General features: G+C 42.1%; 2 protein-coding genes across 2 annotated transcripts in view; one reads left to right on the forward strand and one right to left on the reverse strand.

Moving 5' to 3' along the window:
• Positions 1 to 297: 297 nt before the first annotated feature.
• On the reverse strand, positions 298 to 4,760 carry LOC306760281 (uncharacterized protein; the record flags this gene model as incomplete). Its single annotated transcript, XM_079246081.1, has 6 exons — positions 298 to 653; positions 957 to 1,143; positions 1,292 to 1,325; positions 1,529 to 1,784; positions 4,433 to 4,501; positions 4,580 to 4,760. 6 exons carry the CDS (start codon positions 4,758 to 4,760, stop codon positions 298 to 300), a joined length of 1,083 nt encoding a protein of 360 aa, XP_079102207.1.
• A 7,777-nt stretch (positions 4,761 to 12,537) lies between these two features.
• Positions 12,538 to 19,012, forward strand: part of axl (AXL receptor tyrosine kinase) — a 29,201-nt gene continuing 22,726 nt past the window's right edge. Inside the window, 4 exon segments of the mRNA XM_079246568.1 lie at positions 12,538 to 13,016; positions 16,713 to 16,923; positions 17,088 to 17,188; positions 17,265 to 17,447. Coding sequence (XP_079102694.1) covers positions 12,890 to 13,016; positions 16,713 to 16,923; positions 17,088 to 17,188; positions 17,265 to 17,447 — 622 coding nt within the window. The 5' untranslated portion in view covers positions 12,538 to 12,889.

Here is a 19,012-nt window from a genome sequence, read left to right on the forward strand (position 1 = left end):
TATTATACAACCAGAAAAGGAAGAAATATAATAATAATGAGAATTTCCTTGTAAATGTCTCCTTAGATGTTTGAGTCGTAATGCAGTCCTGTGAAATAGAAGGAGCGATACGACATATACAGACAGTGTTCAGAGGAGTCAAGATCATGAATGATTTACCTGAGGAGCATGGGCGTGAAGCCAGGAAGAACACCATCATTCATTTATAAACCAGAAGTATAGATAACCTGGTGGCTGTTTTGTTTTTAGAAAGGGACCTTAAATTACAAGGAGATGTGGACCACTCTCTGGTCACAATTAAAAGGCAAATCCTCCACAGTCAAATGCATCAAAGTCGGAGTCTCCTTCAAAGTCGAAGCTATTGAAATGTGGGGAGTCCACGTCCTGGCTGCAGGCGTGGAAGGAGCCTCCTGCAGGGAGCTCGGAGAAGCCCCCCGCTCCGTGGGCGATCTCTGGGGCTCTGGTGGCGAGGGGAGAAGAGGGGGAGCAGGAGTTGAGGTATCCCAAAGCAGAAGAGGCTGCCGCTCCCCCCATCAGCAGGCACACTGCCCTCACCGCCCGGGCATCGCTGCTGTTGCCATGGCGAAGGCAATCTGACACACGATGAGGGGGTGCTACAGACGCACTGCGCATAGGCCACCTCGCCCCGCCGGCTGTAGGAGGAGAAAAACACCCAGAAGGAGAAATTCACACAAATGTGAGCATTTAAACCCACCTGCACAAGCAGTTCGCATCATTTTCAGAGTTTAGCTCAGTTATGAAACTAGGACGTACGGGTTATTCATACAGCTTTGATAAAGAAACAGGAAGAGATTGACAGAGATCACTGGGAACCCATCCAAACTGCAAGCAGGTGAGAGGTAACTACGTGTGGCTTATCCAGCAGGTTGAGATGTTATGTGTACTTTTCTGTTCTTCTAAACGACCCTGAAGTTATTGATGACAGAATAGCAGACCTGGGCTTTGGGTTCTGTCCCTGAAGGAGCCTCCTCTCTCTGTGACTCGGGGCAAAGGAGGGGTTCCCTCACTGATCCGGGGAGAACCAGGGTCTTTATCACTAGAAGAGTCTGGCAGAGGGTCTCTGTCTGTGATGCAGGGGGTGAGACTGCATTGTCTCTGAAGGGTCTGGGGTGACATGACACCCTGGAAATGAGAAAAAAAAAAAAAAAGAGATTTGTCAGATATGATCAGAAATGTGTTTAAAACCACCCAGATGCAAGTGAGAGGTGAAGTGCTCCAATAAAACCACATAGAACCAGATTTAACAAGTCAACAGGAGGGCCAGACTCACCTCTCTGACTTTCCTGATAAGCTTTAGCCAAAGACTGTGAAAGGTAAAGATTGGATGAATCAGATACAGCCTCATAACAACACAGGAGAAAGTGTTCTGATACGCACAGCAGGGAAAAGTATTAACTGGGACAAAGGAGACCTAAATACCACTACAAGTAGTATGTCACTATGTGCAGACAGCAGCTGATAATGAAGGGAGGGGGGGGGGGCATCTGTCACTCAGAAAGACACCCACGTGCAGTCATCGGGATTATCGGTGAGAAGCAGCAGAAATTTGCTCTGAGGCAGGATGAGGGCGAAGCAGCAATCCCTCCTTCCACCTGCAGGTAACTTAGGGAGGTCAAGGATCTCCCGTCCTTCAACAATCAGCTCACAGTGGTGTAGTGACACCACCTGGTCCGGAGGGGACTCTGCATCCCGACACACCAGCAGGCTTCCCTCCATGGTCAGCACAGCATACTTCTCCTTCCACTGCTTGAACATGAAGCCTCCTGCAGAGGAAGAGCAACGCAGGCAGCATGACAGCAGAAGGACAAGCTGCAGGTGTAAAAACTAAAAGTTTTATATAGAAATAAAAAGCTGAAAGCACAATATTATCTTTAGTGATGCTCATATAAAATCTATAGTTAGGCTTTTCATCTTCTTTTAACTGTTATAGGAGCTAATAGGACATGGGGGAGGGTTGTGGGTGTATGTGTGTGTGTGTTTTTATCTATTTTGATGTAAATTGTTTTATTATGTAAAGCACTTTGTTTTGTTTTTAAGCACAAAAAGTGCTATAGAAATAAAGTTTGATTGGATTATATGACTGATGCATGATCGCTGAAGCAGGATGTTTCTGTTGCAGCAGGTTGAGGAAGAGCTAAAAACAAAAAACAGATTATTTTTCCAGATTAAGTTTCCTATAAAAGAGCGAGTCTTTAGTTTAGAAAATGAACACAATACTGCGGAATGTGATTAAAAAACACGAAAGCTCAAACTTCTGACAACTTCATCCCAACTCAGAGTCCAAATCTCACTTTAAAGCGATTATAAAACCGTCCACTTGCTGTTCCACTAACACCAAAGAGGAACAGCAGTAAAGCTTCACATATTTCTAGATTAAAAAAGAAGAAATCACTGAATCCCTGCGCCGTCAACACACACACACACACACACACACACACACACACACACACACACACACACACACACACACACACACACACACACACACAAAACAGAACAACTAAACAAATCATATCTCAGGCGTGTGGATGTTATATTGGGTAAAATGAGTAGCGATGGAGCTGTTATTCAGCAGTGATGCTAAAATGACAATATTTCCTGAAATAATTAAGAAATTAAATGAAAATTGTTCCAAAAATATAGAAATCTCCTTAAATTGTACTTTGGTGAAATTAAACTGCAGCCTTGAAATGATGTTTGAGGTGAGAACAACAGTTATAACTATGATATTTGATAAGATAACATTAGCAACTACGCTGCTATGTTACATTATATCACTCTGCCAGGCAATAATCTGTAGAAACACAATGTTGCTTTACAAAAAGCAAACACTCCTTAATTACCAAGGCAGGCCAGTTTTCAGACCTTTGACAAGTGACGCACTGACTAAAACAAGTAACTAGGCAAAAATGTGACGGCATGTGGCCTGGATTCCATATTATCTGGGGAAATGTGATTAAACGCAGACAGTGAGACAACAGCTGCAACATGGTGCCAGTAATGAAAACATTAGCTGCTTCAGCTGCTCATCAAGCAACAAATCTACAAGCAACAGCTCAAATGAAACATCAGACGCTGCTCGAGTCATGAGAGAAAGCTTTAACCTGCAAATAAAAGATTAAAATCTGGTGTTTTAGCAGCGTTTTTCAGGACGTGACACACATGAGGGTGTTAGATTGTAGGTGTCCCAGACAACTGTCTATTGTGTAATAAGGATAATAGAGGGAGAGCACATGTTGATGGATGAGGAAGATCTGCTTTAGTTCTCCACACAGAGGATTACAGATGGAACAGTGGATTTTGCAAAGCAGAGGTGGAAGAGCGTTATGGGACTGATCGATTGTCTCTACTATAATGAATGGCTGGAAATCTACACGATATCTTACTGTATTTTATTACATCGTAAAGTACAGTTAAATATCCCTCAGTGTGTATAGAAAAACTAACAACATATGTTCATGCAAACTATATGTATTTATTCACTATTTAATCATTAAAACTGCATCTTTGCATGTCAGCGTGGTCAGTTTGTACCAGAAAGTTCAGACACTGTAGTGATGCTTCACTTTTCTGTGTTTTTTCTCTGTACTTTCACACAGGAACTACTTCACAGATGTGAATGTGGAACAATATTTCTAAGTCTTATTAGCCTCCACAGTAAAAAAAAAAAAAAAAAAAAAAAAAATCTTCTGTGTAACAGCCAGTGAAGTGTGATTCATAGAGGCGCCACTATCAGCTGAAATGAAGGGAGATGGGAAGCAGATGTCGGCTGCAGCAACGTAAGCACGGCTCCACGAGACGGCTGAGACCTGAATCATGCCTTGGCTTTGTGAATCAGCTTCTCGTCACTTTGTGAAAACACATCTGGGATAAATTATCAGACACAGAGTAATGATACTCGATTTAAGTGCTGATCTGAGGCAGTCAATGTTTACAGCCCTGTGAGCTGCATGAAATGATGAAAATGTTCCTTCTTGATGGGAAAAAGGATGCCTGTTACTCTAAATTAAGGACACAAAGTCATTTTTCTGACTGTAGGGATTGAAGTTCTTTCAAGCTTTTAATTCTGGTTGTCAGAATAAAGGCAGGAACAGATTTTAAAGGGATTTTTGCCTTTTTTTTTTTAACAATTCAAGACAGAATAAAACCCATACTTCCTGCCAAACAGAGAAAAACAAAAAAAAAAACTTTGCATGTATAATAGTTGTCAAATGCAAGCTGTAATTAAAAAAAAAAATGCAGGATTACAGGCAGTATTAAAAAGCACCATGCATCAGTCATTACATTTATTGCTAAAACCCTACACAATGCTTCCACTGGATTCTACTTTTCAAACACAAATATGAACAAAAATCAGCTGATTTGACAAAGACAAGAGAAGTGGTGAGAGTTCAGAGGACTCAGAGCTTACCATATTTCCTGAGGAAGCCCCGGTGGACACCTGCTGCGCTCATGTCTGTGGTCAGCACAGCAGCAGGACCTGAAATGAGGCAAAGCAACTGATGCTGAAAAATAGGGTAAGAGAGAGAGACAGGGCCAGCCAGAAAATAATCCCTACTATCCAGGCCTTCCCCACTTAAACCCGTCCTCTTGTGGGTGGAACTGGAGCTGGCCCTGCTTATGCCGACATAAACATCATATGAACATAAGAGACCCAAATCGTCATGGATAAATCCCAGCAGGAAGTTCTGCTGATTTGCAGCGTGGCCATCACCAGATGTCGTGATGGACTTTGCCATACTGCCCTTCTCTCAGCACAACTTGTGCACATTTAAGCTTCCATTTGCACCTCAGCTCATAACATATGCTCGATCATAATATCTTCCCATTAAACTGCCATCAAACTAACCTTTTGTGTACCTCTGTGGCCTTGAATGGCCCGAGGACCAGGGCTTGGATCACCTCCCACTCGGCCAGATTAAAACTGAGGGATTATTATTTTTGCACAGCTGGAAGCCTGTTGTTGCAGCAGTGTGGATAGCCCCCAGCAAGAGTTTAATCTGTGCAGACCTGGGATATGTCCCTCATCCATGCAATAGCCTCCAAGATATTAACTGTTTTCAATGTTAAATATCCAAGTGGGATTAAATGCTCTGCGTGGTATGGCATTGTTTTGCCCAACACTGCTGCAATGCTGTTATATAACAGCAGGGGTCTTAGAGAGACACTGTCACGTTTCACCTAAACAGGTCTCATGTTCACAGCAGGTAGTGAACACAGTTCAGCACATGATGTTCTGACAGATATAAATTTATTATTCAATGTGCACCAATAGAAAATATGGCAATATAGTAAATATAGGCAGGTTGTATCGGAATATTTAGATTTCCTCTTGCTTAAAGGAACCACATACAGACAAGTTAAGTGATTTAATCCACTATTTAAAATAAAAAAATCGTGCACGTTTCATCCCAGCCTTAACTACTCTGACTGCTCCACAAGCATTTCAAATGAAGGAAAATTAGATTTGTCTGGTGGGGATGAGAATCAGCACCTCCAAATCTGAGACCATGGTCCTCAGCCGGAATAGGGTGGATTGCCCTCTCCGGGTCGGGAGTCAGGTCCGGCCTCAAGTGGAGGAGTTTAAATATCTCGGGGTCTTGTTCACGAGTGAGGGAAGGATGGAGCGTGAGATCGACAGACAGATCGGTGCGGCGTCTGCAGTAATGCGGACTCTGCACCGGTCTGTCGTGGTGAAGAAGGAGCTGAGCCAGAAGGCGAAGCTCTCGATTTACCAGTCGATCTACGTTCCTACCCTCACCTATGGTCATGAGCTGTGGGTCGTGACCGAAAGAACCAGAAATGAGTTTCCTCCGCAGGGTGGCCGGGCTCTCCCTTAGAGATAGGGTGAGGAGCTCGGTCATCCAGGAGGAGATCAGAGTAGAGCCGCTGCTCCTCCGCATCGAGAGGAACCAGTTGAGGTGGCTCGGGCATCTGGTCAGGATGCCTCCTGGACCTCCCTGGTGAGGTGTTCCAGGCACATCCCTCTGGGAGGAGACCCCGGGGAAGACCCAGGACACGCTGGAGGGATTATATCTCTCGGCTGGCCTGGGAACGCCTCGGGATCCCCCCCGCAGAGTTGGCAAATGTGGCTGGGGAGAGGGAAGTCTGGGCTTCCGTGCTTAGGCTGCTGCCTCAGTGACCCGACCCAGGATAAGTGGTGGAGAATGGATGGATGGATATTTAGCAGATATTTCTTTATTCTTAAGTATGAAAAGTAACTAAAAGATATCCTGACACTGAATGAGATCCGCATTTTTAATATTTTGTTGTTGCAATCTGAGCTCTTGGACGTAGAAACGGCTTTGGGCTCTGTGCTGCTTTCAGCCAACATAAAGTAGCTCAGCTGGGTTTTAATCAGGTGGTTGACCTGGCCAGTCAGGAGCATTTAACCTCCTAAACCTGCAAAGCTCCTTTGCTGTTTTGGCTCAGAAAATTCATAATATTTCCTTTCATCTCTGCATTCACCCTGTTTGGTTGCAGCCACAACACAAACATTATCATGTCTGTGCAGCAGGCGGGGTTTCTGAGGTTTGCCAGGGGTTTGCATCCCCTATAAAACCCTCAGATGTTGCCGTGAGCTCATGTCTTGTGGAGGAACACCTACATCCTGGAGAGCGGCCTTTGACTTGCTGTGCATGTATGAGTGGGTGCTGATGACACCATTTGTCAGTGAAGTCTAAACATTTTCCAGTATTTTACACACACAGATGGTCAAAGTTAGAAAAGAGACAAAGATCCAGAACAAAGACAATCAGGAGAGAGATAATTTCAGTCACTGCAGAGTTGGCCTTCAACCTTGGACTGATGTAACATGATGGAGATAGTAGAGCTGCTTCATCACTTTACTGTAGACATGCTGATCCTCAGTAACAAGACCGGAAAGCTAAGCTGAACTCGTGAGAAAAAGGTTTGTTCCACACTCTTCTCTCTTCAGCTGCAGCATTTCTGGCTCCAATCTGCTTGTTTGACTCATTTTTATTCCAGTAGATTTTTTTTCTTGATCTTTTTCACATCTTTATCTGTCATGCTGACTTACAACCCCAACTCTGAGCTCTTTGTTCAGTCCAAACCTCATGAGAACTATTATCAAGAAGACACACACCTTCCAAGTTTTTTTCAAGACAGATTTATGTCTTAAAGGAACATGGCCTTCCCTGCATAAGCGGCCTGGATGGATGGATGGATGGATGGATGGATGGACGGATGGATGGATGGATGGATGAATGGATGGATGGATGGATGGATGGATGGATGGATGGATGGATGAATGGATGGATGGATGGACGGATGGATGGATGAATGGATGGATGGATGGATGGATGGATGGATGGATGGATGGATGGACAGATGGATGGATGGATGGATGAATGGATGGATGGATGGATGGATGGATGGATGAATGGATGGATGGATGGATGGATGGATGGATGGACGGACGGAGGGATGGATGGATGGACGGACGGAGGGATGGATGGATGGATGGATGGACGGATGGATGGATGGATGGATGGACAGATGGATGGATGGATGGATGAATGGATGGATGGACGGATGGATGGATGGATGGATGGATGGATGAATGGATGAAATCTACTTCTACCTTCCTTCAAGCTGGACTCATAACTACAGATTTATAGTTGAAAAAAGGCTCTAGTTTCTCTTCAAAGGATTATGCAATGAAAATTATTTTTTTTCAAAGATCTGTGCTAAAAAAGACCAAATCTAACAATTTACTTTTAATAGAAAAATGATACAATACAGTAATATCGTATTACACTAGTCTGTATAAGTCACAAATCATTAATGTGGAAGTACTTTGAGTTTGTGTACTAATTCGATGTGACGATGCGCTTTTGTCCCGATTCAATTCAGATTTTTTGGGTGCTGATTCATTTTAATTGCGATTCTCACAATTCTTCAATATTGTTGTAGATTAATAAGCAAAACAAATGTATCAAACTTTTTTTTGCTTGTTATTTTACTTGATTTCAATTAGGAAAAAACAACCCAGTAGCCAGACCATCATTCTGCTGCTACAATGCCCAAGAAGACAAGTAAAAAGATCAATAAAACGATAAAACTGACAAAAAAATTTTTAATGGATTATTTTTATTTATTTTTTTTTTTTAAAAAAATTTTTGTTAAAAAAAAAAACAAAACAAAAAAAAAACTGATTTTAAAATTGTGAAGCAAAAAAATTCAGATCTTCGATTTTTGATTTGATTTTCCCACCCCGAGTTATTATTATGCTGTAGCACAATACTGCAGAATCAAGATGAAAACATTTAGCAGCAGAAATTATACACAGTAACAAGAGATAGATGTTTGGATACTGACAGATTTAAGCTATAAGTACAGACTCTCAGCTCTAATCTGGTGTTATCTACATCAATCAGTAAAATGTAGAAATTACAGTTGCAGAATGCAGAACCTGGAGGTCAAACATGTTTTCTCAGCAGAATTAGAAGCAGTTTTGTGGACAGGTGTGGACCTTCTGTCACTCGGTCTTCATCAGTTCTTCAGGGGGAAAGATCTGCAACAAACAGCCCGTCCTTAAAAACCAAAACCCCTTAAAAAATCTGTCTGAAAGAGACAGCAGGAAATTAACAGCCATGAGCTCAGAAAACAGCCTGGAACTCCACAGGATCATCTGCAACGTGAGGACAAGGACAGCATCCACAGATCATAACATCCATCCAAACAAAGGTCCAAAGCAAAAATCCATCTACTGAACATGAACCAGCTGGACTCCAAGGTTTGGCCTTCCTCTGCTGCCGTCTGGGAGGATGTTTCATGGGATTTGTGCTGTGCAGTACTGGTTGCTGGGTCCTCTGGGTCCTCCAGGTCCTCTGGGTCCTCCAGATTCTCTGGGTCCTCTGGGTCCTCCAGGTCCTCTGGGTCCTCCAGGTCCTCTGGGTCCTCTGGGTTCACCTCTGTACCTCTTCAGTTCAGGTGCAGCAGCTGTTAATCTGGTTTCTGCTTGGACTGAAGGGACGTTGCTGTGTCTCTGGTTTCTGGTGTGTCTGAGACTGTGCATAAAACAAGAATAACAGATTGTCAAGGGGAACCATTTACCTGTAAGAAGATTAGAAAGAAAGCCTGGAACGTCCTGGAACCTGTCAGACACGTGGAAGCCGTGTGATGCTGGGGTTTTTATAAATGATGGGACCAAAGTGACGAGCAGCAGGATGAACTCTGAAGTGTAAAACTGACAGATCTTTGCAAACACATGCAGAAAGTTTCAGATAATTGTGTTGTAAATGCATTTTACAGCAATTTTTCTCATATTTTATTGTTTCTTCACAACCTTTTAAGGGATGTGTTGTGTGAATGTTGTGTTTTCACTTGAGGCTAATTGTTTAAATGTGTGAATACTTATTTTTATGCAGTCATGAGCTGTTCTGATGTTTGTCATGTGTCTGGAGTCTATCTGGCTGAGTATTGTGTTGCTTACTGGCATGTTGGGCTGAGATGGAGTTCCAAACAGATAAATAAAGTTACTTTTGAGCTGAGTTTGAGAACAGAGACTGTTGTCTGTTCATATTCAGACAAACGTCACAAAGCTGACTAGACGACTGAAAAATACATATTATAAAAGTCAAAAGCCTGAATTATAAAAGCCAGAGCATGACTGATAATGTTTACCAAACAGATAAATAATAAAAACTGTGTCAATCTAAAGTTGATGTGACTGTATTTCTGTTATTTCTGCTCCTGCAGTTTGAGTCTGCACCAGCAGGGGGCGGAAGAAGCATGAAGAGAAGCAACAAGGTGCTTCTTCTGCAGCTAAATTAAACTCCTCCTTCAGGTCTAACAGGTTTTCTTTCCAGCATTTAAAAGAATATTATTCTGGGTAATACTGGTATCTGTGGCTCTTTTTCACCAGCTGTAAGTGATTAATAACTAGAAGGACTCTCTGTGCAGCAAATTATATTCAGTCCTACAACACAAGAGTCTCAGATCTGAAGCCCATCCCCCTCCAAACCCAAATATCCACTAAGTCCAAGCCCATCCGCCTGAAAACTTTGTGTTTTGGAGTAGAGGACCCCTCTTTCTTGTACTGGATCCCCCCTGTGACCCTCTCCCCCCTCCCCACCTCTATCTCTGAGCTTCTATCTGGGAGCAGTGAGAGCACCATTGCTCAGGCTTCTATTGAAAGAAAGTATATACAATGGGGTCTTTCTCAGTCCCACTGTGTCTCCATTAAAGATCCTGGGAACACAACACTGATGTCCACAGAGCCACTCTTAAAGGGCCAGTGGGACGGAGGTCCTGGCAACCTGAGTTCCAGCATCTCCCATTATTTTCATCAGGAGAAAATAAAAATAAGCTGCTGATCAGTGATTGGTGTGTGGTATGCAGACTACACGCAGAAATACACACTCCACCAACACGTTCAGCTTAAACTTGACATGCAGATGTGAATCAGTAGCAGACACATTTATTTAGACTACAGCTGCTGATGCCTCAGATTGTTTTGGCTCAAACTGTGTTTTCAGACAAATATGGAGAGGCTGTGATGTGTAAATGTGGGTGATGAGGAGAAACAGAAAACACGATAAATCTAGCAGTGCTGTTGAGATTACACTGTAAACAAACAAAAATATAAAAGAACATACAACGGAATTGTTCTGGAAGTCAGGATTTTTAAAACTGCAAGATTTGGTTGTGTGGAAAACATTAATAATCATGCATGAAGCTAAACAATTCTTGTTACCACCTCGGCTGCAAATTCTTTTTCTTTTAAATGATGAAACAAGTAGGCAAAATTGTAATTTTAAACAACTTTCACAAGGACTACACTCAAACAAATGAGCATTTCAGTGGTTGGTGTAAAACAATGGAACGCACTTAAAAGCAATTTTAAAAGTTGTTCAAATCCTTCTCAATTTAAATTAAAATATAAAAAGTACTTTCTAAAACTGTATGCAAAAAAACTGATTGAAAAAAAAAGAGTATTTCATACCTGTGTTTTGGTATTAGTATTTGCCGTAGATGATGTCATCCAGTTGGTTTACTTTGAAATGAGGATGGAGTCGGGTTTATAAGATTAATTCTTCGTCCTCCAATTCTCTTTTCTTTTCTTTTTTACATGAAATATACTACAATGGGTGTGTATTAGTTGTTGTAACTCTGGAGTATATTTTCTGTTATTGTTTTTTGGATTTACCAATATATTATGAAAAAGAACAGAGAATAAAAAAATGTTGAAATGAAAATATAACCAGTGATATGTTTATTTTATTTTTATTTTTTACTCTTTATTGTAAGACTTAAGCACATCTAATAACAATTAAATGACCTAAAAGCTAAATATGATTTAAAAAAAAAAAAAAAGAAAAGAAAAAGAAAGAAAAGTGGTCAAAAATCTTGTTTATTTTTCATGCAAAAGACGAATATGCAGACAGTTTTATCCATCTCCTGCACCAGTTATGCATGTCATTTAATCTGTTTGCAAGTTGCTTGGCTACACTACCAGTCAAAAGTTTGGACACACTTTCCCATTAAATCCAGTGGGAAATTGTGTCCAAACTTTTGACTGGTAGTGTATCAGTCTCTTGATGCAGAAAATGGAGCAATACCATCAGAAATCAGAACGGTGTGGAGTTTTATCATCGACATGCAACCAGAAACATCAGCAAACCAGAGAAGAGCAACTAAGAGCAATAAAATATTTTATTTAAAATAAAATATGTGTAGATCCTCTTGTTTTTAACCCATCTCACCAGGAACAGGATGCCAGTCAGGGCCTTGCTCAAGGGCCCAAAGGGTCCACCTGCTTCACCTCTGGGCCAACATTACAATTAATTTAGTTTAACTTTATAACATTATAGATGAATTCACAGGAAAATAAGAGTTTTAATCTTAAATTTAGAAATTTAACTCTTTCTAAATTAAATATTGATGCATTTGAAAATGTCTTTTTTTTATAAATAAAATTATTCTTCCTTTGAAAAAAAAAAGGATTTTAATGTCGACAAGTTTTAAAATATCTTTTACATTTCTGTAATCTTACTGTTTTTACTTACTCTTTTTTTTTTTAAAACACAAATAAAAGGGGAAATGGGAGAATGGAATAAAACAGAAAAATCTTTACTACAATATTTTATAGTGTAAAATACATTAATTTACACTCTATAAAAATACCTGAAAAGTATTTCCTTGTACTTTTATGTCGAATTATCGTTCATGTTTTGGCCTTTTTGTCTTGTTTGTTAGTATTTATCCTGCCAGGTTTTAGTGTCATCTGTCACGTTGTCTGGGATTGATCAGGCTTCACTGGGGAGGAACTATTGATCTGCTGAACTTTTACAACTGCTGTGTATAATTAAAGCAAGAATAAAGGATTGTGTTGAGACAATCAGCATGCCAAAAGGTTTCTCACAACCTTGGCAAAAGGAGGGAGTGTGGATGAAGGAGGAGGAGGAGGAGGAGGAGGAGGGTGGAAAGAACTTGAGTTGAGGAATTTCGATCGTGTTTGAAGGGGGAGAAGGGGGGAGAAGGGAACCGGTGGGCAGGAGAGGAGCTCTGGACGGCAGACAGAAGGAAAGGTTTAAAAATACTCCGCGTTGCTACAAATAGACCTGTGTTTGGACTAGTTCTGCCGCGGAAGTAGAGATTCGTGCCGCTTTTGTTGTTGTTTTGTTTGTGGGAAGTAAACTTTTGCTGTGGAGTCGCCAAACAGCGTGAAGGAGCAGAAAGTAGCAACTTTTACGCAGCGCACTTTGTCTTCTCAGAAAACGGGAACCGAAACGTCGGGCTCTGCTTTTCTCTGGCCCCCAGCTGTGGATGATCACACTTCAGAGCCAAAGTTTTGGAGCTCACGACGCTTTTTCACCCCCTCCTGAGCTGCTGGGATGCGGTGATGGAGTTTGTTTTCAAGCTGACCGCAGGTGAGCCGCGCAGAGGAGCCATGGACGCCGTGAGGTCTTTTCTGGTCATTACTGTGATGTTTGCGCCTTGGAAGCCAGCAGGCGCCGGACAGCTGTCAGGTAAGCAGCTCCTCATCCAGGCTGATGTTTGGTAAAAACACACTAATCAGCAATTAGCTCAGTCAGCTTTTTGCTGTTAAGTCGTTAAAATAATTTGCTTTGGGGTGGTGAGAGGAACCACATCTGCAGCGGCGCCAAACATCTGGCAAACAAGAAGGAATTTACAGCAACAAGGAAAAATGGTTCCAAACAAGTTAAAATAAGTTTCATTGATCCACCCAGAGGGCTGCAGAGGAATCAGGTGCATGAAGCCATGTTTTATCTTTCCTCCTTCCTGGGAACTCATCCAACCCAGGTATCAAACCAGGATCCCCTCATTTCCACAGAGCAATGAGATTTGAGAAAGTGGGAAGGAAATTGTGCTGGGATGTGAGAAGCAGCAGAGCTGCAGACAGCCTACTGCAGGGAAGTGGAAGTCGGCTGTCTGTAGGAAACAGTCTGGTGTGAAAACAGTTAAAAATATCTGCGACTAACATCTGCAGCCAGGAGATGAAAACGTGGGCCTCCACCTGTCATCTCGTGTGTTTTGATCACCGTGGTCTCCAGACGTAGTTGACCAAAACAAACAGAAAACAGGGTGAAAGGAGCATTTTCCTTCATCTCTCACTTCATATTTAGATTTAAGGGTTTCTGTGAAGAGCGAGGGGCTGAGAGGGATGCTTTGGTTTGTGAGTCAGAGCTGCTCTGAGGCATCAAGCAGTGAAATGATGGATGGTGGGGGGAGTGGGGGAGAAAGCGTTTGGACTGGAGGGGAGGTGGTAAAATGTGTTGTGATGAATCCAGAGAATGGTATGAAAAGGAGGAAAGAGCAAAGGCGCGGCAGTGAATGGAGGGGTGGAATAATGTGAAAAAGCCAAAAAGATTAAGCAGGCAGTAAGAGGAGGACAACTGCCTCCGCGGTGTGGTATTTTTGGTATGTGTGCACGTTAGTAAGACTTTTAACATCAGAGCATTTTCATCAGAACAGAGTGGGAGTGCAGAGGCAGGGCAAAAAGAAAAGGTTCATGATAAAAAATGTGGGACTTCAGGGGAAGTTACGGGACAAAAGGGAGGAGATGGAGTAGTTAAGTACAAATAAATCACTGGAGACGGGCCACACACACAAAGACACACACCGTGGCATGTCTGTGGACGGCTCTATCGGGAGGCTCGTAAGATTACATGAAAGCAAAAAGAAGATACAGAGAATAAGAAGTAGGGCTGTTTTTGTCCAGCGTGGCACTGAAAAAAACACAAAGTCAGGGTCACACAGTCTGCTGAAAGTGTTCAGCCAAGCCTAAAAATAAAGGGAGGAATGACTTCTGATGCCAAAAAGTTCCCAGAAGCAGAGAGGCGGCAAAGGGATGGGAGTGTCCTTTCATTTAGAACCCACTCCCACATCCAGCTTTTAGGATGCCATGCTTTATGTGTCTGTGTTTTTGTAGTGTATTACACATGCATCAAAATCACAACATGCAATGAGCTGAACAAGCAACGAGCTCTCTGCCTGATTAACGAGATTGGCTCAGACTGAATCCTTTCGTATGACAGTGAGAGGTCAAAGGTTGAAGGTTAGAGCGAGACAGACTCCGAGGACTGCTTGACAGCCTTGAGAAAATCTCTCCAGGCAACACGCAGTGAGAAGAAGGACCACAAAGCTATTTATGTCCTGAAACCGAAGCTTGTGCAGTGCTAAAAATTCATGTTTCATCCAAACTTTTCTCTTTATTCTGCAAAGAAAAATAAGTCCAAGATCTGTAGATGTCTTTGGTACAATCAGAAATCTCTCATTTTAGTTGAATGTTTGGATTATGAGGAGAAGACGAAGCAGCCACAGACGTTTCCACACCGATATTTTTGACGTCTCATGGTCTCAATGTTTCATGGTCGTTTTGGCCGAAAACCTGCAGGAAAAGCTGGATTTTGTATAGCTTGTGGTGAACTCTCCCTTCTCTGATGGTCTCTGAGGAGCAACAGACCCCCCCCCCCCCCCCCCCCCCCCCCCTCCTCCACACACACACACACACACACACACACACACACACACACCCAACAAGAGGCCTTTGTCCTGGTATCGGCGCTGTGGTTCCCAGGTCAGCTCCACTATCAGGAGCTGCAGATATGCGCTCTCATTCAGGGCTAACATCAGTGGGGTCAACTTGGCTGACTCGTTCCTCTCATATCACTCTGATAGTGAAATCACACGTGTTCAGTGTAAATCAATTTTAAAAAGAAGAATTTTGGTGTTTAAAATGATCAGTTCATTAGCTGATAAGTCAACAATCATCATGGTTATTAATTAACCGGTTAAGTTTTTCATTAATCTCCTGGTTCTAGTTTGTGAGGCAACATTTGCTGCTTTTCTCGAGTCACATAAAGGAGCATCGATTCTAAACTAACCTATTTGGAAAATGAGAACTTGCTTTCTGACTTTGTTTTGAAAATGTTGTTTGTTGCAAAGACAGAAGTTTCATCTACAAAAAATTACACGTGAAGAAATGTCAGGACAAAAAAGCCATCTCTACTGCAGACCATCAGGACCTATAAGAGATGAAGAACTTTCAGTTGAGCTATCTGCTGTTGGCTGAAATGGTTTCCATGGAAACATGGCTGTCAAGAAGCTGTTCTTAAGGAAGGGAAAGGTTTGAGGTGTGTCGCATGATACAAGAACTGGACTGAAGATCAGTGGCAGCAGACCTGATGGAAGGATGAATCCTCCCCAGGACCTGGACCTCAACAGGTCTGAAAGACGGATAGATCCTCTCCAGGACCTGGACCTCATCATTATTGAAGTAGAGGATCATCTGGACAGAGAACAGACCAAAAGACAGAAATATCCAAAGAAGAGTTTTGGGAAGTCCTTCAGGTACAGTGTATAACTGTGGAAAACTGTTCCTGAAAAACTGGAAAACTTCTCTAAGGAAGGTTCAGACTGTTGAAGATAGAAGCAGAAGTGCTCAGACCCATAGACTGTATATAAAAAGATGGGCGGAGCCTCTGTGACGTCCCCCGTAGGTTTCTGAAGAGCTGAATTGAAGCTCGGTGGGCGGTTCCTACCATCACCATCTTGGCAGGGTCATGCGTGTCGTCTCACCAGGAAAATACAAATATGGGCAAAAAGGTGGAGCTGAGAGGGGGCTGTGAGCGTCATGATGGATGATTGGCATCGAGTGGGCTAAGTCACGCTGTTAACCGGCTAAAAACCGCGGTTGTTCTACGTTCTTCTTACTTGAAGCGGGAGATTGGGTACCTGTCAATCAAAAGGACACGCCCCTAAATATGCAGAACTTCAAGATTAAATTACTTTTAAACAGGCGACTTAGAAAAAAATTCACTCCCCCCACAGTTGTCATGAAGGTAAACCTGACCTATAAACCTAAAATGGATTTTAGTACCAGGCTGTAAACATGTTTATTTCTGCTGTGAAGTTGGTCTTTTCAACATGGGAGTCTATGGGGATTCACTCTGTTTTGAAGCCCCTAGTGGATGAAGGGGGAACTGAGTTTTATGGACTTCCGCATGTTTTTCCATTTTCTTTTCAAATCATAAAGAAATGAGAGGAGTCTCAAGACTTTTGCTCAGAACATGAGTTTTTAGTTAAATCTGTAAAATTGCTGAAGAAGCTTTCTATGTTTTAACCTCCTGGCCACACACAGACAACTTCCCCCACTGAAAGAAAAAAGTCTTTAAATTTCATTTTATTTTTTCTTATGACAGATTTGGAGTTTGAACTGAGTCCGTCTGCAGTCATCTCCTCGCTGGGCAAACCTGTTACTCTGCACTGCACTCTGACGGGTTCAGGGGATGAGGACGCGGACCCCCTCGATGTTGTCTGGCTCAGAGACGGTGTGCCCCTCCAGTATGCAGACACCAACCAGCTCCAACTTTTCACTGGCTTAAATAGCTGGACTATCAAGAGCACGCTCAGGTAAGAAGCAGCAATCTGTAAAACTGAATGAGATGCAGGGATCCCAACTGGCTTAAAAGCTTAAGTTGTTCATCACCCTGTTGTAGCATTTAGTTTTTGTCTCAGTTTCATCAATTTAACCTGTCATTTCTCCATCATTTCAATAAAATCTCTTTATGTAACAGAATCGAGAATGTCCAGCTGCCCGACATGGGCTTCTATAAGTGTGCTGTGTTATCAGAAAGTCACAACGTTTCATCCAAGGAGGGGAGCATTCAGCTAGAAGGTGGGTTCATCTGATGACAGTGGGTATATCTGGGTTGGTGAAGATTGGAGACCTGACTCAGCTCATTCTTTCTCAGGCCTTCCTCATTTCTCTGTGGAGCCACAGCACATGTCTGTTGTGGCTAATGTCTCTTTGAGCCTGAGCTGTGTGGCCCACGGACCTCCAGAACCCGTCATGGTCATCTGGTTGCAGGATGGTGCTCCGCTCAACTCCCTGCAGGACCCCGTGGCTCTGTCACCCTCTACGCTAAACCTCACAGGTAGGATTTATAGCCAACTCACGCTTTGAGCTGATTTGCACCAAAACAAGGAGATACTTGTTCATGGTTTTCCTCCATTAACTATAAGAGAACTGATCGTACTGATACCCATTCAGTGATTTGACCCACAAACCAGGTTGTAACAACACAGAAAAAGACAGAATAGTAGTAAACTTTATATTACAACAGCTGTCATCACCCTTCACTTATGCCAAGGGCAGACATGACGTTGAGGTTGATGAGGTTCTCTGGTAGGAACTTGGAAATTCCTCGGACATGGAACGGAAAGTGTGGGAATGTAAATCTATTTCTATTGCCCATAAAATGTGAAAACAGTATTCACCAAATCACGTATAAAGTTTTAACGACAATCAGTCAAAAAACTGAAAAGCAGGAATCAGAAAGCAATTAAACATACTAACAAGTTAGAGGATGCCAACTCTAATTTATTTGATTTGGGCTTGTTAGAACAACCTGCTTCAAACACTATACAGCATCTATCAGCTGTGTTTCACAGACTTCCTGATCTTTCTTTCTTGGCTTGGACAAAAACACCGGCTAACAGCCCTCCCCTGAGAAAGCCTGCTTGGCGCCATGCCAGTGGATCCACTGAGGATGTTCTTTGTGGTTATGTGGGTAAAAACAGAGCAACAAACAAGAGAGGGAAAAATTATGTGCAGAGGGCACACAAAGATAAAAAGACAGGAGAGAAAGGAGAAGGCCTCTGTTTCTGCTTGAATGCAACCCACAGCAGCTTTCCAAATAGCAGCCATGTGTAAAGGAGGACAAGTGGAGTCAGACGAAGGAAGAGAGGAGTAGGCGGCAGAATTTGACTGAGGGGTGTAGTTTGACTCATCAGACCAGGCAGCCTGGTGTTGACCAGGACCCGTCTGATGGTAACTAACACTCATATCTTTGGAATGGACAGCTGCTCTGGTAAACCACAGTTTGAAGCAAGTCAAAAATATTCAAGAACCCCATAACGAGAAATGGCATGAGGAGAATTCCAGACAGCAGCCTGAACTCTTATGGCACACAACCTTTATGCTTTTTTAGAGCTTTGGGAAAGCAAAGATCCACATTTCATTGAATAATGTTGTATTGTGTACTTTTTAAGGGGAAGTAAAATAAGGTTTAACAATAAATGTGTTGCTAAAGTCAGCAGTTTTAATATGTATACTTGCAGTTTCAGTCAGGAATGAAACATTCAACTATATGATACTTGATTGCTTCAAGCCAAATATCTGCATGTGCAATCAAAATAACTGAGAAACAATACCTGTTCTAAAATTTTTAACCTTTAAATGCCATCAGTGAAATTAATTATATCATAAATATACTGGTATGCATACAATCTGTAACCTTTAATCCAGTATTTCATCAGCTGTATGAACAAACTATATAAAGAAAGCACACTAAGATTTAAAGACATTGTTTTTTTTTTTTTACATCTCATATATTTGTATACATACATAAACTGCATGAAACATTATATTCATAGCCAAAACACATCCTTTACTGCGTCCCTTTAAAAATTATTGGCATATTTATCGAATATTTTGACA

This window comes from Telmatherina bonti (assembly GCF_933228915.1).
Source record: "Telmatherina bonti genome assembly, chromosome: 9".
NCBI lineage: Eukaryota > Metazoa > Chordata > Actinopteri > Atheriniformes > Telmatherinidae > Telmatherina > Telmatherina bonti.